Genomic DNA, 23,964 nt, shown 5'->3' with positions numbered 1-23,964 from the left:
AGGGATGTTAATTTAGCGGTTTTAACTAAGAACTAAGCTTGTATCAACACACCTTTATTTGCCTTTTCATATTTGACGAAGACAATTTCCAAAATCCAATCAGGGAAGCCGTTTTTTATCACCATTAACCACAAGACCAAAGCTACCTTAATAAACCAGTATTTATTCACAAACAATTTTTATGTTTGCTGCCTTTAGCAGAATTAAACCTATGGAGTGATTCAAATTGTTGGATATTTTAAGTTTCATGATTTTAAAATCAAACAATTCCTTATTTATATTTTTCCGTTTCAAACAAAATCTAGCCCAAGTAATTTTCTACTATTCAGCCGCTCTTCACGATAAACAAAGGTATGCAGCCTTTGCCCTCAACGCTGATATCATCATATTTTCTATCGTCTATCCGCATCATCTTTTGATCATCCCGCAATTTTTACCTTTCTACTTTTTAAATTAATCAGTCTGTACAGTGCTAATACAAGTGACAATAGTTTTGTTTTTATCTCAAGAAGAAATTATTTTTTTGTTTATTTAACGGACAATTGTAATAGTGCAAGTAGTTCAACGTGTACATGGACAGTCCTCATCGACACCGCCATTACCCAGTGCTTCAAGTCAGGTGGGGTACCCCAAACCAAACATCTCTTCAGCTTCCCTAAGGTCTGTGACAGTAATTCAACATGGTTTAGCACTTTAAAAATTAGCCTAATTAAGACTGATTAATTTCATTCTAAGTACATATATTTTTCTTGTTATACCAAACATTTTTTGGGCCTCATCGAACCGGATTAATTTACTAGTTTCTGGTTAGAACATCATTTTATTTATTCCCTACCATGAATACTTGTAATATCACTTCATTTACGTATTCTAGCTGAATGGTATTTCATTACGATTTCTTTTCTCATTGCGTGGAATAATTTTGCTCATTCCGCCATTTTGTATTTGTGCTCCTTTTCCTGTACGATTGTGAGTCAAAATTGACATTCCTGTTCCTGTTTCAAATAGACTATTTTAATATTCCTTCCTGGAATTTCCTGTCCGCTAACCGCTACGTCACTGCCACAGCCATCTACGACGTCGAGTGTCTACGGCTACAAATATCAAGACTTCAATACTGCATCGCTTGTCAGCCTGTCGTCAGTTCACTTGCTGTCAGCTGTCAGATTTTTGTTTACATTTTGATCTGTGAGTGATAGTCAGAATAACCTCAAATCTAGTGAAGATTGACTTCGATTTCTAACTTATTGACTGATTCAAATAATTATCATTGCAGTTAATAAGTAAACAAATAATATAATTGATATTATTTTAAATTATTTAATGTGCACTGGATATTAGTATGAGAAATATGTGAATATTTTTCTGATGATAGATTATTACGACAAGTAAGTTATGCTGCACATATACTTGGAAATATTTCTTAAACTAAGAAGCCACAAAATAGTTTGGATTATTGGTATAAATAGTTAACCTATTTTGTTAAGAAAGCATCTCTTATTAATAATGCATTTGATAGCACACCATTAAGTTGTACTACCTATGCAGTCTTGCTTTTGTCTGTGCTACCCATAGCCTAAGCATAGACTATAGGCCTAACTTGTGTATTTGAGAATTTGATTACATTGAGGAAAGTCAAATAATATTTTATTGTCTTATCATTACCGCAGATTTGTTTTGTGCTGAATATTTCCTATGTTTAATTTTCTTTTAACATGAGGTTTTCTTCCTTCACCAAACAGAGTGAGCTTATTCAAGCTAGGCTTGAATCAATAAATAAACAAATCAATGCATTGAAAGAAATTCAAACTGTAGTTTGTTACTTCCACCAGTTAAGCTTGAAGAGTCAGGCCTAAATGACTCTACTTCCGAGGTAGGCCCTACTACTCCTGCAGTTAATCTGACTGTGAAATTGCCGCAAATCAAACTGCCAACATTCTCTGGCAATCCTGAGCAATGGGTCTCATTTCATGGCCTGTTTGAAAGTACTGTACATAATAATAAAACAATTTCTAATGTTGAGAAATTCTCATATCTCATAAGCTGTCTTTCAGATGAACCTTTGAACTTAGTTAAGTCTATGCCACTAAATAGTGCTAATTATGTAATTGCTTGGCAAACCCTGCTTAAGAGGTACCACAGTACAAGGCTCTTGATTTCATTACATTCTACTAACATCTTGGACCTACCGCAGCTTGCTAAGCCTAATGTTAAACAACTTAGGAATTTTATTTCAATTTTTAACGGAAATCAGCAAGCTCTTAAAGCACTTGGCCATAACATAACTGATGACAACCTGATCTTAAGTACACATATTTTGAGAAAGCTTGATTCCGCTATGCGTTCAGATTTTGAACAAAAACGAGATGACTCAAAACAGGTTCCTTCTGTCACAGAAATAATAAACTTTCTGGAAAATGAGTGTTACTACAGAGAGGCGGCTAACTTAGGCTCGACCTCACATGCTAATTCTTCCCTTCAGTTAAAAAACTATGGAAGTAGTAAGAACATGCCTTATCTAGGTAGGCAAACCACTAGTCCCAAGCCAAGCAAAGTTGTAATGCTTTCTTCTAATGACAATGAACAAGCTCATACTTGTGCTTACTGCAATGGAGCATTGCATAACATTTTTCGCGGTGATGTTTTTGGTGCCTTATCACCACACGATAGGTTCAACTTCATTAAGAACAATAGCCTATGTGTTAATTAATTGTTTAGGACGACATTTCTTAGGCTCATGTAAGTCATCCAGTTTGTGTCAAGTTTGTTTTAAGCGACACCATACGCTACTGCATTTTTACAAAACGGACCAGCCTATACTGAAAAAATCTGTTAAGCCCTCCAATAAGACTCAGGCCAATTCCACAACACAATTGAAGGCTCCTGTACCGCAAGGTTCTGAATCAAATACACTCTCTGCTCATGTAGACACTGGTGCTGCCAGCCATAACTGTACTGTACTTCTTGCCACTGCATTGGTAAAAATTTCTACCTCGAATGGGCATAATATTATTGTCCGAGCTGTGCTTGATAGTGCATCACAACCGAGTATAATATCTGAACACTGTGCCAGTATGATTCACATTCAGCGTTCATCTGTTGGCGTTCATGAGATAAAGGGCATTTCCTCAGCTCGAGTAAAGCCTAAGGGACTTTCCTTTATAAATATTTCTTTGCTTAACGGGAAAACACTTGCTTCAGCACATCCTGTCCTCATACTTGATAGAATTACCAATGATATGCCTAGTGTCAAGATATCTTCTGAAATAAAGGCTCAAATCAAAGAATACGCTCTTGCCGATCCCAACTTCGACACTCCTGGACCTATCGATTTGCTCATCGGTGCGGATCTGTTTGCTCAAACTATTATTGGATCTGCCACCAGTCTTGGTGATCGTATGCCATACACTATAAACACTATTTTTGGATATGTTGTACTTGGGAACGTGCCTACTTCACAAGACGGCCAAACCTTCAGTGGATTGACGACTTTACTTTCCATCAATGATCTTACACTTCATGAAACACTTCAGCGATTTTGGGCATTGGAAGAACCACCTGCTTGTTCTAAGCTATCCCCAGAGGAAATGGAATGTGAAGATCATTTTTTGAAAACTCACTCTCGCGATGAGACGGGAAGATATGTTTGTCGTTTACCGTTCAAAGAAAATCCAGTAAAACTAGGAAATTCTTCTACAATTGCTTTACAAACTTTCAAATCGGTTGAACGTAAGTTTCAATCGCAACCTGATTTCAAAGAAAAGTACATTGAATTTATGAATGACTACGAATCCTCTGGTCACATGAAACCCTCAAACTTATTTGATCTAAATGACCAATCTCATTGCTTCTTACCACACCACGGTGTCTTTAAGGATGGAAAGATACGTGTTGTATTTAATGCGTCCTCTCAAACTTCAACTGGTGTAACACTTAACAGTCTACAGCATCAAGGACCCAAGTTATATAATGAAATAACAGACATAATTCTACATTTTCGTCAAAATAGGATCGCCTTTGCATGTGATATCAAACAGATGTTCTTTATGATCCCTATTCATGAACAAGTCCAACGTTTTCAACTCATCTATTGAAGAGAAGAAATGTCACAGCCGCTTAGAGTTTTTCAGTTGACAACCGTTACTTATGGTATGACTTCTTCGCCATTTTTGGCTAATCGAGTAATACAACAATTAATTCATGATGAAGGAAAGAATCATGAACTTGCTTCTCATGCACTTAAACGACAAATTTACGTAGACGATGCGCTACTAGGCAGCGATACTGTTGAAGCTGCAAAATTACAGCAAGATGTAATAAACCTTTTACGAAAAGGAGGCTTCGAACTCCGCAAATGGGCGTCTAACAATAGCCAAATATTGGAAAATTTACCCCCTCAACACTGCTTATCAACTGACTCACCTTGTGTTAGTATTCTTGGACTGAAGTGGAATCCACACTCAGACACATTCTCATATGCAATTTCTGAAGCTCCATTGATTTTTACCAAAAGAGCAATTTTGTCTTCCATTGCTAAGATTTATGATGTAACAGGCATGCTTACCCCTGTTATTTTTTGGGCTAAGGCTCTCATGCAGCATATATGGTCACTAGGCCTAGATTGGGATGATACTCTTCCTAGTGATATTATCGACAGATGGTCAACTTTTGTCAACGAACTTCCTGAGATTGAAAATTTTGAGATTGGCAGGTACATATCTCTGAGTGATGCGGTTAATATTCAGTTGCATGGATTTTTAGATGCAAGTGAACTCGGTTTTGCTGGATGTGTTTATCTACGAACTGAGAACACGCAAGGCAGTATATCTGTCAACTTATTAATAGCCAAGTCAAGTGTGGCACCCCTGAAACGTATCACGATTCCTCGCCTTGAACTGTGCGGAGCACATATTTTAGCCAAACTGTTACACTACTGTGTTGATCAACTCTCAGACCGCTACAAGATAGATTCTGTTACCGCTTGGAGCGACTCCACTGTGGCTCTTTCATGGATTCACACCCCTTCTCATCGTTTGAAGTTATATGTTGCAAATCGTGTTGCACGGATTCAAGATTTGACCCCTTCCTGCATATGGAAACACATTTCTACTCTTGAAAACCCCGCTGATGTTGCCTCTAGAGGATTAACCCCATCTCTTCTTATTCATAACAAGCTCTGGTGGTCTGGACCCACATGGCTTAAGAGTTCATTGGATTCATGGCCTCAACCATCGAGTCATCTTCCCGAAGAGGAACTCCCAGAAATTAAAACCACAACACTAAATCTTCTTACGACAGCTGAAGATCAAGATCTGAAGTTTATCAATAAATTCTCTTCATGGACTAAACTACTCCATGTCATGGGCTACGTTTTACGTTTTATTTCCTGCTCGAAAACTAAGCAAAGGATTACTCATTCTCTCACACTTGAAGAGTTAGAAGTATCGAACAAACGGATTTGTTGGCTTGTTCAAAGAGAGAGTTTCTCTGAGGATATTAATTCCCTGTCAAAGAAGAATGTGTGTTCTTCTCGCATTCAATGCCTTTCTAGTCCAGCAGCTAGCTATACTTTAGTGTGCAAACTTGCGTATACTCAATATTCTTGCATAACGTTTTAGTTTGATGTCTAGGGAGTTTATAAAACCTGGGTGTTTACCTCCTACCCCCCACGTTTTCCGGCTATGACGTAATCAAAATGGCGGCCATTGATTTTTAAAAAGCGTATATTTCGCAAACTATTTGTCGGATCGGAATGAACTTTTTTTTATTTGAAAGATAAGTTTAAACGCTATCTGTTTTACATTTACACATTTGTTGTATGCTTAGTAAATTTTTCGTAATTTTGCAAAAACCTGTATTTATTAATATTTTTGTGTTATTTTTGTTTGTAACGTTTTATTGATACAGTATATCAAAAACCACCAATGGAAAAAGTTGTAGAACATTTCAAAAGCTTTACAAAAATACCAAATTCGATATGTTTTACTCAAAATATTACGTCAGGAAACTAGATAAATCTCATAAAAACACATATTTTGGCGCAAAAACACCTATTAGTCCGGCATCTAGGGCAGTGCACAAGTCTTATATAGACAGTTTTACCATTCAATGTTGATGTATGTGTCTAAATAAGTGTTTTCAACTCGGGTGTCACTTAGGCACCCACTGCAGTTTCCGGTTATGACGTCATCAAAATGGCGGAAAGGGCTATATTAAAAATAACTATATTTTACATACCATGTATCGGATCGGAATGAACTTTTTTTTGTTTGAAAGATAAGTTTACATGCTATCTTTCATACATTTACACTTTTGTTGTATGTTAAGTGCATTTTTCGTAATTTTGCAAAAACCTATATTTTTAAATATTTTTGTGTTATTTTTGTTGATTACGTTTTATTGATACAATATATCAGAAATAACTTAAAGAGAAGGTTGTAGCACGTTAAATGGGCTTTACAAAAATACCGAATTCGATATGCTTTACTCAAAGGATCACGTCAAGAAACTAGAAAAATCGTACAAAACAACCTAATTTGGCGCAAAAACTCATATAAATCCGACACCGATGGCTGTGTACGAGTCATATATAGACAGTTTTACCATTCAATGTTGATGTATTCAGGGTTGTCAGCAGGATCTATAAACGAAATTCACACATTTTTCCCGGTTTTCCCGGCTAAAAAGTACGGAATTCCCGGCGTCTATTATACTTATAAGAACGGCACAACACAAGTTACACTTATCAGTAAATTTAAAAAAAAGCAAGCCAAATTGCCCAAGGGACTACGTAAGCCCCGACCGATGAAACGGTGAACACTTCGTGACACATAATTAATTAGTGACGCACTGATGGTCGGGCGGGTAAGGGGTGGGTCATTATGGGTGCCATTTTGATAACATCCACTCATAATACTATATTTGGCTGACCGATGAAACGATTGGACGATTGGATTACTGGAGTGCCGGAGGGGTACAGTGCCGATTATATAGGGTCTTCTGTACAATAGTTTATAATTAAAAAAATGACGGCAGCTGGTACATATAGTGTCTACTTCAGTATCCAATAGTCATTGCGTGTACATTACATATTTTTGGTGGATTTTTCAATCTTTGGACGACCACTAGTATGCTTTATTCTATAAGTTGAGTGTAGTTTTATTAGCTTGATTTATTTTATTAAAATTACGTCACACAGATTAATAGTGGTTTAGGCAACTTGTTTAGATTTCAGAACAGTAAAAGACTAATTTTTAGTAGTAATACACCAATATTATTCTCTACTTTAGAGCCTCCAGAGGTGTTGTAAACTGCAATTTAGCACCATAAAATACCAAAATTTTTCGGTCCTGGGGGGTATTCCATGCCCCCCAGACCCCCCGGATAAGGCCCCCCCCAAAGCAGAATCCTGGCTACGCCACTGCCCGTGAGTTACTAATAATATGAGAAATGAAGATCCGATGAGTCCCCAAAATTTTGGGCGTCCTAAGGCCCTTTTTGATCCGAAGGGCCCTTGTTCGTGAATAATTTTGTTTTTACGTTTAAGGTCGAGTGAGGTGTGGTTTTCGATGGCTTTAGTTATTTTAAATCGATTGGGACTAGTTTTAAGTGTATTAAACCACTCTATACAGGGTTTTTCGAAATGTTATTACCTTTTACGATATTTAAACATTTATTCATAAAGTAATAAAATTAGTTACCTCCATGCTCTATATAAAAGGGGATTTTTGAAAATAGCTGTAATTCTTTACTATATAAGAGGGAAGGATCACAAGGAGTAAGAGAAAATATTAAATACCCCCGTCACAGCAAACCTGCAGACTAAGCGAATTTGCCCGATTTTCAATTAACTAAAATAGCATTGAGTTTAATGAATACTTAGGTTTGCTGCTACAAGGAGGCTAATAAAGTGTGTTTATAGTAAAATATTAATAGCCTAGTGTAAAACAAATAAATTTAACAAGTTTTATTAAGACATATCTATAAACAAACAAACAAAATCATTTTACACTATTCTCCTTAAGAATAACATGGAATTTTCAATTTACAATTTTTGAATTTTATTTGTAACTAATACACTTACAAAACGCGTTAATATACTAAATTATTTGTTTTCTTTAAGCTCTTTAAATGCTCTAGAGAAAAATTGGGAAACTTTGTGTTTTGAGGGTCAAAGATTACAAATTTATACCTCATAAAACCCTGTTCCAAGGACCGATTTTGCCGGTTTCGTTAAAATTGAACCAAAATTACTCGAGTTATCATGTTTACGGACACGTATGTAACATGGATATATTATATTATATATATATATATGTTTATAAACCCTTTATGTAATATTTTGAGTTATCTCGCAACCTTGTAAACAGCAGTCCTCTAAGGGTGCTTTAGGCTTCTGGGGGCATCGAAATGAAAACGTAAATCGGTTTCGGGTCTATGTTTTACCATAAGACCTTTGGTAATAGCTTATTTCCTATATGGGAAGTTCGCTAAAAGGGGATAGATTAAGTTTTACACTATAACATAATAACATAGGTTACTACGCAAAAATTTCAACTTTTAAGGTGATGTGAATAATCTTTTAATGTGTTTTTCATGCAAATCTATTAAGACTAATTTAAAATTGATATGTATTTTTCTTAGGTAGTTATTTAAGTTTTTTTTTTCTTTCTTTTTTTTCACAATTATTAAAAATTAAAACAATTGTATTTGTATAAAACCTTACATTACATATTAAAATGAAGTACTTAAACTAAAGCTATTTTTCTACAATTCCCGTAGTATCTCTCTTTACAATTTCATCATCACAATAATTATTCTCAGACGACTCATTAACAATTTTATTATTCTTAGCAACTTGTCCATCTTTACTGATTTTGTCCAAGTTGGTGCTCAAGCAGGATTCCCCTTTACAAACCTTGCATATTGCAGAACAGGCAACACCAATCTTAAAGCACGAACAATGTGATTTGGTACAAAAACACCTTTCATACATAATGACGTTTGCAGCTTGTATCTTAATTTGCTCACAATAATTTTCACTCAATACAAGTACGGTTGTCTTTCGTGGTTATGACGACCAGGACAGCACTAAGACATCAGAGCAGCATTGTCGGTACAAGCATTTTTGTCCTGAACAATGGGAACGAGGTTTATAGGGTAAAAATTGGGTTTTCTCATTTACTTCACCCTCAAAACACAAAGTTCCCCAATTTTTCTCTAGAATAGCTTTAAATAGCTTAAAAACAAATAATTTAGTATATTAACGTGTTTTTGTATGGTTATTAGTTACGGATAAAATACTAAATTTGTAAATTTAAAATTCCCATGTTATTCTTATGTAGAATAGTGTAAAATGATTTTGTTTCCTTGATCAAACTTACTTGTCAAATTTATTTCTTTTATACTAGGCTATTAATATTTTAATATAGACACACTTTAATAGCCTCCTTGTAGCAGCAAACCTAGGTAATCATTAAACGCAATGCTATTTTAGATTTAATTGAAAATCAAGTAAGTAAAGCCGAATTTCGCTTAGTCTGCAGGATTGCTGTGACGGGGGTATTTAATATTTTCTCTTACTCCTTGTGATCCTTTCACCTTACGTAGTAAAAAATTACAATTATTTTCAATAATCCCCTTTTATGTAGAGCATGGAGGTAACTAATTTTATTACTCTATGAATACATGTTTAAATATCGTAAAAAGTAATAACATTTCTAAACACCTTGTATAGAGTGGTTTAATACACTTAAAACTAGTCCCAATCGATTTAAAATAACTAAAACCATCGAAAACCACACCTCACTCGACCTTAAACGTAAAAACAAAATTATTCAGGAACAAGGGCCCTTCGGACCAAAAAGGGCCCCGAAAAGGGCCTTAGGACACCCAAAATTTTGGGGACTCATCGGATCTTCATTTCTGATATTATTAGTAACTCACAGGTGAAATTTCATGAATGTACAAATTTTGTTGTTTATAAAACCCTATTTTACCTGTACTAATAGGGAAATTCGCTAATAACACAAAAATATTAATAAATACAGGTTTTTGCAAAATTACGAAAAATTTACTAAGCATACAACAAATGTGTAAATGTAAAACAGATAGCGTTTAAACTTATCTTTCAAATAAAAAAAAGTTCATTCCGATCCGACAAATAGTTTGCGAAATATACGCTTTTTGAAAATCAATGGCCGCCATTTTGATTACGTCATAGCCGGAAAACGTGGGGGGTAGGAGGTAAACACCCAGGTTTTTTAAACTCCCTAGACATCAAACTAAAACGTTATGCAAGAATATTGAGTATACGCAAGTTTGCACACTAATGTATAGCTAGCTGCAGGACTATTTCACCGTTTCTGGATGATGAAGAGGATGATGAGAGGATCTTTTTGGATGTTAAGAGTTGGAGGACGACTGAAACATTCTGAGTTGCCGTACAGCGCCAAGCATAAAATTATCTTACCAAAGGATCATTTTGTTGTAAATTTGATACTTGATTATCATCATCACATCTTTCTTCACTGTGGACCAACACAACTACAAGCTGTTCTTCGTGAGAAATATTGGATACTTTCTGCTCGTAGTATCATACGCTCCAGGATTTTTAAGTGCTTAAGATGTTTCAGAATGAAACCTAAGCCAAACACACCATTGATGGGAGACTTACCTTCCCCAAGAGTGGTAGCAACCCGACCTTTTAATGTTACTGGAGTTGACTATGCCCGACCATTTACAGTGAAATTGTATGTCCTAAAAAGGCTTCAGCCTATTAAAGTTTATTTAAAGTTTGCAACGAAAGCCGTACACTTAGAAGTTGTGTCGGATTTGTCCTCAAAAGCTTACATAGCAGCTCTTACACGTTTTATTTCCAGACGTAATTCAGTGAAGGTAATTCATAGTGATTGTGGAACCAACTTTGTCGGAGCAGCTGCTGCACTTCACAAATGTTTTAACAACCTCCTTTGCAATCCAGTAACTCACCGTTTTGCCAAAGAAAACATTTCTTTCAAATTTCTGCCTCCACACGTGCCTCATCAAGGTGGCTTGTGGGAACGAGCTGCTAGGAGTGCTAAGCATCACCTTCATCGAGTAATCGGTGGCCAAATCCTGACTTATGAGGAATTCATGACTCTCGTGTCACGTGTCGAAGCAATATTAAATTCAAGACCGCTTACCCCTCTTTCTGGAGATCCGAATGATTTAGAGCCTCTAACCCCAGGACACTTCTTAACTGGTGGACCTCTGAAATCCATGGTTGAACCTCAATATGATGAAACTTCTTGTAACCGCTTGAGGAGATGGCAATTAGTTCAGGCATTCTCTCAACACATCTGGACTCGATGGTCACAAGAGTATCTGCATACTCTACAGCATCACTCTAAGTAGACGAGTAAAACAGAGAACCTCAAGATTGGTGACCTTGTTGTTATGCATGAGCCTAACACTCATCCCCTACAATGGAAACTTGCAAGAATCACCGATCACCGCAGTATCTCCAGGAGCAGACGGTATTGTACGAGTGGTCCATCTACTCACCGCTACAGGGAACTTCAGCCGGCCAGCCGTCAAAGTTTCCCTTCTTACTACCAATTAGTTCCTAAGCATTCCCTTTCACCCCCTTTCAATTTATTTTCATTCGTCATTTCCCATTTTTCAGTTTTTTCATTGAACCAGGTTGGTTCCAGGGGGGTTGATATGATGGATATTTTAAGTTTCATGATTTTAAAATTAAACAATTCCTTATTTATATTTTTCCGTTTCAAACAAAACCCAGCCCAAGTAATTTTCCGCCATTCAGCCGCTCTTCACGATAAACAAAGGTATGCAGCCTTTGCCCTCAACGCTGATATCATCATATTTTCTATTGTCTATCCGCATCATCTTTTGATCATTCCGCAATTTTTACCTTTTTACTTTTTAAATTAATCAGTCTGTACAGTGCTAATAGAAGTGACAATAGTTTTGTTTTTATCCCAAGAAGAAATTATTTTTTTGTTTATTTAACGGACAATTGTAATAGTGCAAGTAGTTCAACGTGTATATGGACAGTCCTCGTCGACGCCGCCATTGCCCAGTGCTTCAAGTCAGGTGGGGTACCCCAAACCAAACATCTCTTCAGCTTCACTAAGGTCTGTGACAGTAATTCAACATGGTTTAGCACTTAAAAAATTAGCCTAATTAAGACTGATTAATTTCATTCTCAGTACATATATTTTTCTTGTTATACCAAACACAAATTGTTTATTGAAAATAACTCAACAAAAGCAAACAAAGACAAACAACAAACGGTTTTTACACAAAAGATATGGTGTACAGGGATATCTATTCTGACACATAAATAATATATTTCTGAGTGTGTTAAAATATTAGAATAATATGTTTTGCATTATTGAGCTTTTTAGGGACTTATGTCCCTACAGGCCACTAGTAGATATATAGATTTGTTGTCAAGTCTTGCCAGGAAACTATTAATTTATGAACCAGACTTATTTAACAGATGTTGAAATAAAAATATTAATTCCGGCTTTGCTCTGGAAAAAAAAGTCCTGCCAGGCACATTCTTTGTACTATTAATTTCAGTTATTAAACTTTTTTGATATACACAAGGTAAATTGACATCCATGTTACCCATACAGTAATTATACACAGGTCCTATATATATATATATCCCATAATACCATATTACCAAACTACAAATTCAATTCTACAATATACGGTACGTATTTTTATCCAAACAAACTATCAAAAACCAAGAAAGAAATAGACTCAATGCATATAAGCGAGTCTCAACTTATGCAGATTAAATAATACAATGGCTGAGGAATGCGCGAGACCAAGGACAAAGTCACGGCACGGTTGCTGTAGAAACTTACAATCGCGCGCCAATATCAACTACAGTACAACAAACTGTCTTCGCACGGCGGATTGCATAAACAAACACGCCGTGTGTGTACTGCTTGACAGAGCTAGCACTTTCAGTTGGCAATACTGGCTTCTAGCCTCGAGTGACGGGGTCGACCATGGGAAGCGCCTCAAACTTCTGGGTAATCCCGGTTAGCTCCTCCCACTCTGCCCCACATCCCCACCTAAAAGACGACCAAGTGGTTTGTCGGTCGGGTCGATTAACGTCCAGTTGGTTTCTCGTATATAATAATTTAGTTTTACAGGCCAGTCAACTGGACTGACGATGAAATAACTTGTCGACGTACTGGTTTTCAGTATTTATCTATTTAATTAAAAAAGACGGTCTAGTGGCCAGACGATCTTGTCGGTCTTTGGTAGGCTCCCAATGCAATTAACTATTATAGTAGTTCTCATGTGCTAAACTCTACTTTACCGAATTAATTTTTGTGTTTTCTCGCTTGACTGTGGCTGTTGGAAGGAGCCTTTCATTCCAATCAACTGTGCTAGTGTCGTAAGGGCGTCTTCTTTTGCGACGTACACTCTTTGGTGTGTATTTTAATCTGTGACCTTTTCGTCTCAGCATCACAAACTCCATCCCTCGCCCTGCATTGTGTACAGGAGCAGTTTGCTTCCAACAATGGTCTCGTTGCCATGGAGAGGATTGAACGGATGAGTTGTCATCAGAAACTGTAAAACACACCCATCAAAATTGAAATTTTTTATTAAGAGCATTATATGCCTACACATAGTGTATGTACAGAGAATATTTTAATTATTATATTAAATATAAAAATGAGCCCGTACCATTAGGAGATGTAAAATACGTTTTGGATTATTCCCCATAAGACTGTCTACCTAATAACACCATAATAAGAGGCCATATTGAGTTTTTTATGCCTTACATGTGCAATTTGAACCTCCAAAATACTGTTAATACTGTTCAATGAAATGACGACCATACGAAGTAGGTATTTTAAGCCAAGTATGAATGGAGATGAGTGTAGGATGAGTGGCGCGATCTTGTAGTCTTGTTAGTGACTAAGGGCGACATTCCTTAGCCACAGCTGTTAATTACCCCATACAGCTAAAAGCAACTAAGGGACCTACAGTGGAATCCGAACCACATTTTTGCCTTGTAAAAATAAAAATCTCTACTGATGTAAAATATTCAATACTTGGATTATTACAACACAAAAATAAATAAAGCAAGTCATGTTTTTCAAGAAAATATAATTTTTCAATCGTCATTATGAACACAATAAACAAAATAGGCTATCACGTTATAAATATCAGTTTCTAATTGGATTTTTGACAAACTCAACATAGCCTCTTATTTTGGTGTTATTACGTAGACAATCTTTAGCAGGGACGGCTCCAGCACAGATTCTCAGAGGGGGCCATTGCTTGGAATCTTGGGTTGTAGGCCGTTTATAAACGACCCCTAAACACCGAGGAGTCTGGGAGGTATGGGAGGTAAAAGAGGGGTCCTGGAAACTGTTGAAAATTCATACCTACAAACTCGCGTTTTAAGGCTATTTAGAGACATATAAAAAAGATTTTTTAGTTGAAGAATAAAATGTTTAATTTTAAAAAATCAAGTTTTAAGGTCAGGTGGGTTGAAACCCCTGAAACAAAAAATTAATCATGAACATCTCCAGCAGTCGAGGAGACATCATCATCTCCCCCCCCGCGATTGAAGCCAAATCCTAAACATCTCCCGCGATCAAGGGGACATCATCATCGCCACGAGCAATTGCGGCGTTTATTGTACAATACCCCACGGTCCTAAACCACGGCATAGTTGTAAATCCAACACTGTCTACCACCACTCATAATTCAGTAACATTTGATATTGATTGAAGGTTTACATTTCAGGCTTCAAGTATTTAATTGTAATATAAAGTAAAAAGCAAATTAACGTTAAGCTTTGTGCCATTACATTTTTAAGGTCATTAGTAGCTGATCCTTATCAAAATCAGATCTCGGTATCAGTAACCTCACTACCTACAGTAAAGCGTGGAAGCCATGCTTAACTCTCGCCCCTTAACACTTCTCTCTGCGGATCTTTCCGATCTCGACCCCTGGACACTTCCTCATTGGTGCCCCCCTGGTAGCTGTCCCGGACGTAGATCTCCAGGATCGTCCAGACAACCGTCTACGCCATTGGCAATTAGAACAAGCTCTCCATCAACGGATTTGGAAACAATGGCATGCCGAATATCTGCATATACGCTGCAACAACAGGGAAAATGGACTACTCCTTCTCCAGAGCTTCATGTTGGAGACCTCATCCTACTTCAGGAATCATCACCCCACCCCCTTCAGTGGCCCCTGGGACGTATCACCGCAACACATCCCGGAGACGATGGTATAGTGCGTGTAGTAGACGTGCGCACCAACCAGGGTACATATCGAAGGCCTGTCTCAAAGGTCTTCCCTCTACCCATAGACTAAGTCTAAGACATGCCGGCCATTTAATTAACTGTGTGCATAGGTTATAACATGTATTTGTTTATTAGTTAGTATTTGTGTAAGTCTGTAAAATGAATTCCACTCTACTCACACAAACACACCACGGTAACTCCCCTCCCTCATGTTCTCCTCAAAATCATATGATGCCAACGTCATATGGCGTGATGTATCTGTCTCTTTCCCCCTCATGGAAAACTCAAATTTCTCCACGATTTTATTCAGTTAGCGTCTCAAACCTTCCTCGATCGGACGTATGTGCCGCGCCGCGCCGTTTTTCTGGCAATCTCGGTCTTTTGATCACCTCGTGGTGAAATGTTCCCACTTTAAAACCTCCTTCTCTTGTATCAGTGATTAATAATACTAAATTCCCCCTTTCGAAGTGTGTGCAGTGCATCAGAACTTCCAGATCTTCTTGTGTGTCCCTCAGCGTGGTGAGCTCACCCAATCCCCATTCCCCCTGCTACCTTCCAGTGTTGGATTGTCTTATTGAAAGGTATGCGCAACTGTTTTTTTATAACTCTTATTAACTCCCATATCAATTAAGTAGAATAGTAGTTTTCTACTGAAAATGGATAGCTGCTACGCACTAGAACATCGGCCTATAGTTTAACTCAATCAATTATGCCGTTATCACCCCAAAGACAGTAGTCTTCCTCTTATCTGGGCACCTTTTAACCGGACATCGGTTTAACCGGACTACACTCGGTGGAAATGATATCTCTTTAACCGGGCAATTTTTATCAGCACATTGGTTTAACCGGACTAGATCAGCAGGAAGTGGGTAGTACTGAAACCACTGTTCTCATGGGAAAGATTTGAGACCAGTGATCACAATTCTAAATACTGTACAATGCTCTCCTAAATTTATGTTGAATATTACAGTAAACGGTCCGTTTTAACGAGTTTTTGGGGATGTCGGTTTAACCGGAAACCCCGTTATCTGGACTGGCCTCGGTCCCGAGGAGTCCAGATAAGAGGGAGTCTAATGGACATTGATTTGACATTAAGTTACCAATGTTAAAATTAAATTATATTATCTTTTACCACTAAGCGATGTGGAGCATTCCTGTTTTGGAGTTCCAACAGCTGGCCAGAATGTCTTTTTTGGGACAGGAATCCAACATGTCCTCTCTCCTTCTTTCCGATGAGAGAGCTCCAAAATGAATTTTCCATCTGTAATTAAGAAATAAAGTCAGAAATAATTATTCCTATAAGCCTCTAGGTTTTTTTTATCTCCAAAAATACTTTGTGTGTCTTATTAAAAAAACGATATAGGCTACTTTTAAAAATATTAAAATGTAGACATAACAAGAAAAATATAATATGGGACAGTACTAAGGGGTCATTTAATTTAGTGACAACAACATAATAATAGTCATGGGTTTGACAAAAGAACATAATTAAAATCAAATAAACAATTTAATGATTAGTTAAAATTAACCTTTGATTGTATTAGCCTACATTGTCTCTCCTCTATGAGATATGCTTGTATGCCTTGTACGAGTTTGAACATGGTGAACAATAGTACAGACGATTCGCCAGCACCGTGTAAAAGTTGTAATAAACTAATTAAACGCAGCTGTCCGGGTATATACTGCGAAGGCTTTTGTGCAGGATGGCATCACCCAGTTTGTGTTGATGTTAACGAAGACAATTATGATAAAATAAGTGAATTATCTGAACAAGTGAAGTGGTACTGCAAGTCGTGCACTGGTAAGGTGGACAAGGCGATTGCCAACGCTACTTTAATTGACGAAATCCTAAACTTACGTGGATGTGTTGATAGACTAGTAAACTCTGTAAATGACTTAGTTTCCGACAATAAAAATATAAATAGGTCGATTGAAGTATTATCTGCCTCTAATAAGAGGTTATGTAAATATCTTGTTGATGGACCCGAGACTACGGTAGTCAAGAGTATAATTGGGGGTAGCAACTTCAGCTCGTTATTGACTTCAGCAGTGGTCAGATCCGGCGCCAGAGCGAATCAGACTGAGACTTTTGAATCTGACTTGGATTCAGGACTTGTGCTGAAGGGTGACAGTAGGAGTGACCGAGGCCACAACGATATTAGTCTGAGTCAGAAGAGTCAAGATCAGACTGAATCTGAATCCATTGCACTTGTAGCACCGAATCCATTTGACATTGACAACGAATGTTACGATGAGCAATTTCCACCAATTCATCAAGTGAATAACGACGGGATTAGAGACAATTCGGATTGGAAAAGAGTCCCAAAACGGCGAAATCGAGGTCGTGGTATTATTGAGAAAAGGAAGCTAAATAAACCAAAAATTGTTACAAGGACTGACATAGCAATAACGTCCAAGGTGCGTGCTGCTGAGCGGAAGAATTGGCTGTTTGTTTCGAGGTTAATAAGTTAATAAGGGTGACATCGTGGATTATGTAAAGAGCTATTTAACCGACATTGACGTGGACTGTGTTGAACTAAAGCCTAAACATGATTCATATAAGTCCTTTAAGTTAGGCGTGAAGACTGAAGACTATTCTAAAATTGCTGACTGTGGTTTTTGGCCTGTTGGGACCCTTGTGAGGGAGTTTGTCGAAAAGTCTTCTAGACCTATTAAGTCTAAGACTTTTTTACCGAGACCTCAAATGAATCCAGGGTACCGGTAGTGAATTTATTAAATCTCTGCTCGATAAACATCCAGTGTATCAGAAATAAAATATTAGAACTGTAACTTCTGTGTGCACATAATAACCTGGATGTGCTTTGTGTAATGGAGCATTGGCTTCAACCTGATGAAGTTCAATTTTATAGTTGTATTGGGAACCTCAAGCTTGCCTCCCATTACTGTAGGACAAATTCTTATTCTGGTGGTGTTGCCCTATTTTTGAAATCTGGGCTGAAGTTCACCTGCTTGGATGTAAGCAATTTTTGTGAGGATTTCGAGGGTGAGTTTGCTGCTGTATTACTACATGATTTGAATCTTATTATAATTGCCATGTATCGTTCACCTAATGGTTCGATTGATCGTTTTTTTGAACTGCTTGAACTCTGTTTAGCTTTCTTGACTACATTTGGCCTGTCGGTGGTTATAGGTACAGACCATAATATAGACCTACTTAATACAGGAAGGGATTCAATGGACTTTTAAATACCCTCCGTAGTTTTGGTTTTTATAGTAGTGTTTTTGTGCACTAGGGACAAATCATCCATTTGATTCTTTTTTAACAAATATTGACAGTTGGAACTATGTTGTTGTTGTCAGTGATGACATAATTGCGGACCATAGGCACATTTTCCTTCAGCTTAAATGTACTAGGCCCATAGCTCGGGAGGATCGGTCAAGCAATCTGACAAAATCTGTTTCATTCAGATTATTTAACGAGACTAGTTTGAATGTATTTTGTGACGACATTGCGAGTCAAGTAGCAGTGTGGTTTAATGAGACTTGTGGACTCCCAGCAAATGATGCATTTAACAGTTTCTTTCAAAATTTTAAGGGTAAATTTGATTTCTATTTTCCTGTAAAACGCAAGACAGTAGCTTCACGTAACGGTGTATCTAAGGACGGGCCTGCAAAGTGTCATGTTAGTAATTGGTACACTGATGAACTTGCTGACTTAAAAAGGCACATACTTCTTGTTCATGATATGACCAAAAGTAGTCCCGGTGTTACTCCTTATATTCGGGAATTGCGAAGAAACTATCGTCTAAAACTACGAGAGGCGAAGCTGGCTGCAGCGGCTGATAAAATATCCAGGGCTGCGAACCCAGTAAGGCTGCTTGGGACCTGATCAATAAACATGGAGCTGGTTCCTTGGGTGTTGATGGCAAGTTTGCTTCTGCTGAGGAATTCAACCACTTTTTTGTAGACTCAGTGGCTGATATTGTAAGTGGGATTCCTGTGAATGAGTATAATTACATAGATAGCATTCCATTGGCCCATGTAAATTTCCAGTGGAGAATGGTGAATGCCTTAGATATTGTAAATACTGTAAATAGCTTTAAATCCTCTAATAGTAAGGATATTTGTGATATGTCGGCTAATTTTATGAAAAGGATTGTCATTTTGATTGCTCCAATCTTGGCCCATCTGTTTAGCTCCTGCCTTCTGCACGGTGTTTTTCCTGATGTACTGAAAGTATCTAGAACAGTGCCAGTATACAAGAAGGGCCCTAGGGATGTAATGGAGAGTTTTAGACCGGTGTCTTTAATACCGGTGTTTGGTAAAGTATTTTAGGTGATCATGTTGAATCAGCTCTGTGACCACTTAGAGGGGAATAACCTCCTTGCCCCTATTCAACATGGTTTTCGGAGGGGAAGGTCTACAGTTACGGCTGTAGATTCTCTCCTTCAAGTAATCTTGGAAGCTTTTGAGAGCAAGTCGTCAACTGCTGTTCTTTTGTGCGATTTATCTTGTGTGTTTGACTCTGTTCCTCATGACAACTTAATTGAGAAATTTAAGAAGTATGGCATTGGGGGGAGTGCCCTCAAGGTGGTGCAGTCTTATCTAGACAATAGGTCTCAGATTGTAAGTTGGAATGGTAGCAACTCGAGTGCCATTGAGGTCAGATGTGGAGTCCCGCAGGGCTCAGTGTTAGGGCCCTTCATTTTCATTGTTGCCATGAATGATCTGTATCATTGTGTTTCTCATGACATGTTGTTGTACGCGGATGACACTACTTGTTTATGAACCATCCTGTTCCTTATATTGCGTGTAATAATGTTGATGTGTTGTTTAATGCAGCCTCAGATTGGTTTTCTGGTAATAAGCTAGCACTTAATGAGGGAAAAACACAAGGAATATTGTTTAGCCTAAGCAAGAAAGTACTTGAGGGTAACACAGTAAAGTTGTTGGGTTTCACTTTGGACTCTGAACTTGGGTGGAGTGATCACATCGATGGCCTTTGCGTTAAACTTAGTAGAGTCACTCATCTGCTTAGGAGGCTCATGTGTGAAGTTCCCCTTAATTTTGTGAGACTCGCTTTCTTCTCTTTTTTCCAGTCCCACATTTTGTATGGGACAAGGCTCTGGGGTCACTCCCCTCATGTTCGGAGAATCCTGATATGGCAGAAAAAGGCAGTGCGAGTTATATGTGGGGCACACTATCTTGCACACTGTAAGCCATTGTTTGTACAGTTGCAGATTATGACAGTCATTAATGTATATATTTATCAATGTTTAATTGCCATCAAGTCTGAGGAGTCTAGCTTTGTTTTAAACAAGGAGGTACACACACATGACACAAGAAGTTCCAATAGCATACATTTGACTAGTCATAGGCTAAGTTTGACTCAGAAATGTTTTCCTGTTTCAGGCATAAAATTTTTTAACAGCCTACCGATTGAAGTACGGTCCTTGTGTACCTCTAAATTTTGTATGGTCATAAGAAAATGGTTGGTATTAAATCCTCTGTACAAAATTGAGGACTTCTTTGAGGCTGTAAGGGCTAAGCCCATTTCACCTGGATGGTTTTGCCTGTAACTGGTATGTAAGTTTGCTATTTTGTTTTGCTTGGCTTGCTGTTTTGTTTTTTTTATGCATGGTTTGCTGTGTGAGTTTGCATTTTGTAATTTATTATTTGGAATGATCTTATTTATTTATTTTAGCAGGGCCGGACTTAGGACTTCAGAGGCCCCGGGCGAATTTGCCGATGGGGCCCCCAGTATGATTATACGAGAACATATACGGTACACAATGTAACGCATTTACATGCACACTAATTTCAAATAGCTAATTTCAAGGTGAATTAATATGTAAACCTGTTGGAATGCTGTATTTTGCATAAACTAATTGTATGTAATATTTTAAGTCTGAAAATAGCTACAATGTACGGTGTTATTTTATGATTTGTTCTTGTTGTAATTATTGTATTTATAAAATTGTAATATACCTAGCAGGTACCTTACACATTTTTTGCAATACATTAAAATGTAATATCCTTTGCAACAAATAATGAAAACTATAGATAAAATAAAAATAAAATAACACGTACTTGTAAAAGGTTTAATTTAATTTATTTACTGTAATACACATTCTATTTGGTGCTTGAATGAAAACTCAAATGAAAAATAACTAACATTAATTAATGGAATAAGTTATATTTAAACACGTGATGTAAGTCAGAGATAATGCATAAACTTTTAAAGCTTTAATATATTTTATAACTTACTATAATTTTACTAACAAACCTTTTACTGTACTAAGTTTATAAGACACAAGTCAAAACAATTTTAAAGTTTACTTTTTATAGATTAATCATTATAAAGTTTAGAACATAGTTATTTTCCCTATAAATAAATGTCACTTCCTACTCTGATACGTTGGTCACGTTGGCATGGCAATTAAAACCTCCTGCTTTTCCTACATTTCTTGGCTGCACTAAAACTATAAAATCATAAACTATGACTTATGTTTATTTTCATAGTGGTTTTGGCATGGAATTCTCGTTTGTATAATATGTTAAAAGTCCTAGCATGAAAAGTACCATTAAGAACTTTTACGAGTTTGAGTTTTTTTCTTGACGAGTAAAATGTTACAATACAAGTCTAATAACCAATCACAAGCTAACCATTTATATGAGTGAACTGAAAGATGTTTAAATGTATTCAATATAAATTAATACAACACAAACATAACATTCAATACAACATTAATTTGTTCTTTGTAGTGTTTGCAGAATTAATAATAAAATACAACACAAATGTATGATAATGTCAACCAAAAACACACTGGGAGTGATTTAAATTGTTTTGGATTGGCGATAAGGCATTGTATGTATGTGTATGCGCGTGCGTGAGACAGACAAGACTAGACAGGATCCCTTATCAGCTCATTATCATTAATTGTTGCAGCTGCTTGTTGAGCGCTTTTTTACGATTACAGTCGACAACGCTCGCCCGCTCCCAAATAATGTAATTTTTGTTAACATCAGACGACCCTAGTTGTCATAAAATGTCTATATAGATTTTTTATCCTACTGGCGCTGTATGATTTTGACTCTTTGATTTTGATTTTGATCGACTAAATTGAAGATCCGAATTTCGACGTATAACTTAATTACTATTTTATAAAACCTTTTAATTGAATGGGTAATATAATACTTCTGCCCCTTAAAATCGTGAATGGCATATACTTAGAGGTAAAAGAATAACATCTAATAAAACAGATTTTTCAAACAATGTTTTTATTTTTCAAAAGTATTAGATCTCAATTGAATCTCCATTTAACCCCAACACAATTGTACAAGTTACGTTCTACGTTAGGACAAGAGTTTTCATATTATTTATTGTATTTTTTGCCCCAAGCGAAGGGGCCCTCTTCAACTTGATCACCACGGCCGTAGGTTTGTGTGAACGGCTTCATTGAAACTCAAACTGGTCCGTCACAGCCTAGCAGCTATGCTCGTGTAAACTAGGTCTAAGTGCGGGGCCCAGTGCAACCCTGAGGAAAAGTCCCTTAGAGTCAAGAATTTTGGTCCTAGTAATACCTTAAAGTTCATCTAACAATAACCTTAAATATAAGATGTAGTAGAAGTCATTATAGTTTCATATATGAACAGTCATAATTATTAGTAACGGAAGAGTTATTATGTTTTGCGGGGTGGCTGCACTGTGCACTGAGCCCTGAAGTGGGATGATTCGTCACGGCTCCTTCTTCTATGTCCACCAACGAACGTAAGTGGTTCTCTTGCTATATCGTCCACTTTTCTAGCGTAACGGTTAGGTTACGACATTTTGGCGCAGTCGGTAATAAACCTTTTTATCATAGTTAGGGTAGTACGCGATAACAGTTGTTGTTTTAGTGCGTATTATAGTTGAGATGATTAAAAATGGCGAGTATTAGTGTTGGCAGGATTTCTGAATTTAATCCAAGTGAGGAGGACATTGTGCCCTATTTGTTGCGCCTGAAACATTTTTTCAAAGCGAACAATGTCAAGAAGGAAAACGAGGTGTCGGTTTTAATTACAGTTATTGGTCCCAGGGTTTTATCGGTCCTATCCGATTTATTATCACCGGTAGAGGTAGATTCTAAGACCTATGATGAACTTGCAGCGTTGTTGAAATTACATTATGCGCCCAAGAAGTTGGTTGTGGCGGAGCGATATGTATTCTACTCTCGTGTGTAAAAGCCGGGCGAAAGCATAGCGGAGTTTGTGGTTTCAATAAAACATTTGGCTAGTTCGTGCAAATTTGGTACCTTTTTGAAAGACGCTTTGAGGGACAAAGTGATTTCCGGCATTTCTAATGAAACTATCCGGCAGAAATTGTTGTCGGAGGAATTGGACTTTGACGAAGCTTATGCGTCAGCGCTCAGGCTGGAACAGGCCGAATCGCAGTCAAGCCTATTTGTGCAACCTCGTGGGGACATTGCGAAAATCAATGTGAAAAGTCAAAATAGGCCTAAAACTTTCATGCATAGGAGTAGTGAAAATCAAAATTCTAGAAACTCTTGCTGGAGGTGTGGTTCTGCGGGTCATTGGCCTAGTGCGTGTGCGTTCGCCAGTTACAAGTGTCACGGTTGTCAGAGAGTAGGTCATCTCAAGAAAGTGTGTAAAGCCAAGAAATCTTCTAGTTTCCATGGTAAAAAGTCGACACCTAGGATGGGGGTCC

At 37.3% G+C, this 23,964-nt stretch overlaps 1 protein-coding gene across 1 annotated transcript in view; it reads right to left on the bottom strand.

The window, feature by feature from the left end:
- LOC128983650 (protein hairless-like) overlaps positions 1–23,964 on the bottom strand; it is a 101,678-nt gene that overhangs the window by 64,471 nt on the left and 13,243 nt on the right. Inside the window, exons 2-3 of the mRNA XM_054403022.1 lie at positions 16,429–16,557; positions 13,346–13,599 (exon numbers count right to left, since the gene is read on the bottom strand). Of these exons, the coding sequence (XP_054258997.1) occupies positions 13,346–13,599; positions 16,429–16,557 (383 nt within the window). The remainder of the gene's footprint in view (positions 1–13,345; positions 13,600–16,428; positions 16,558–23,964) is intronic.

The sequence above is a fragment of the Macrosteles quadrilineatus genome, unplaced genomic scaffold (genome assembly GCF_028750875.1).
Source record: "Macrosteles quadrilineatus isolate MER2022 unplaced genomic scaffold, UCM_ALF_1.0 Scaffold_1__1_contigs__length_201487025, whole genome shotgun sequence".
Taxonomy (NCBI): Eukaryota; Metazoa; Arthropoda; class Insecta; order Hemiptera; family Cicadellidae; genus Macrosteles; species Macrosteles quadrilineatus.
The sequence above is the reverse complement of the archived record's forward strand: the minus strand, read 5'-3'. Positions and strand labels throughout refer to the sequence as shown.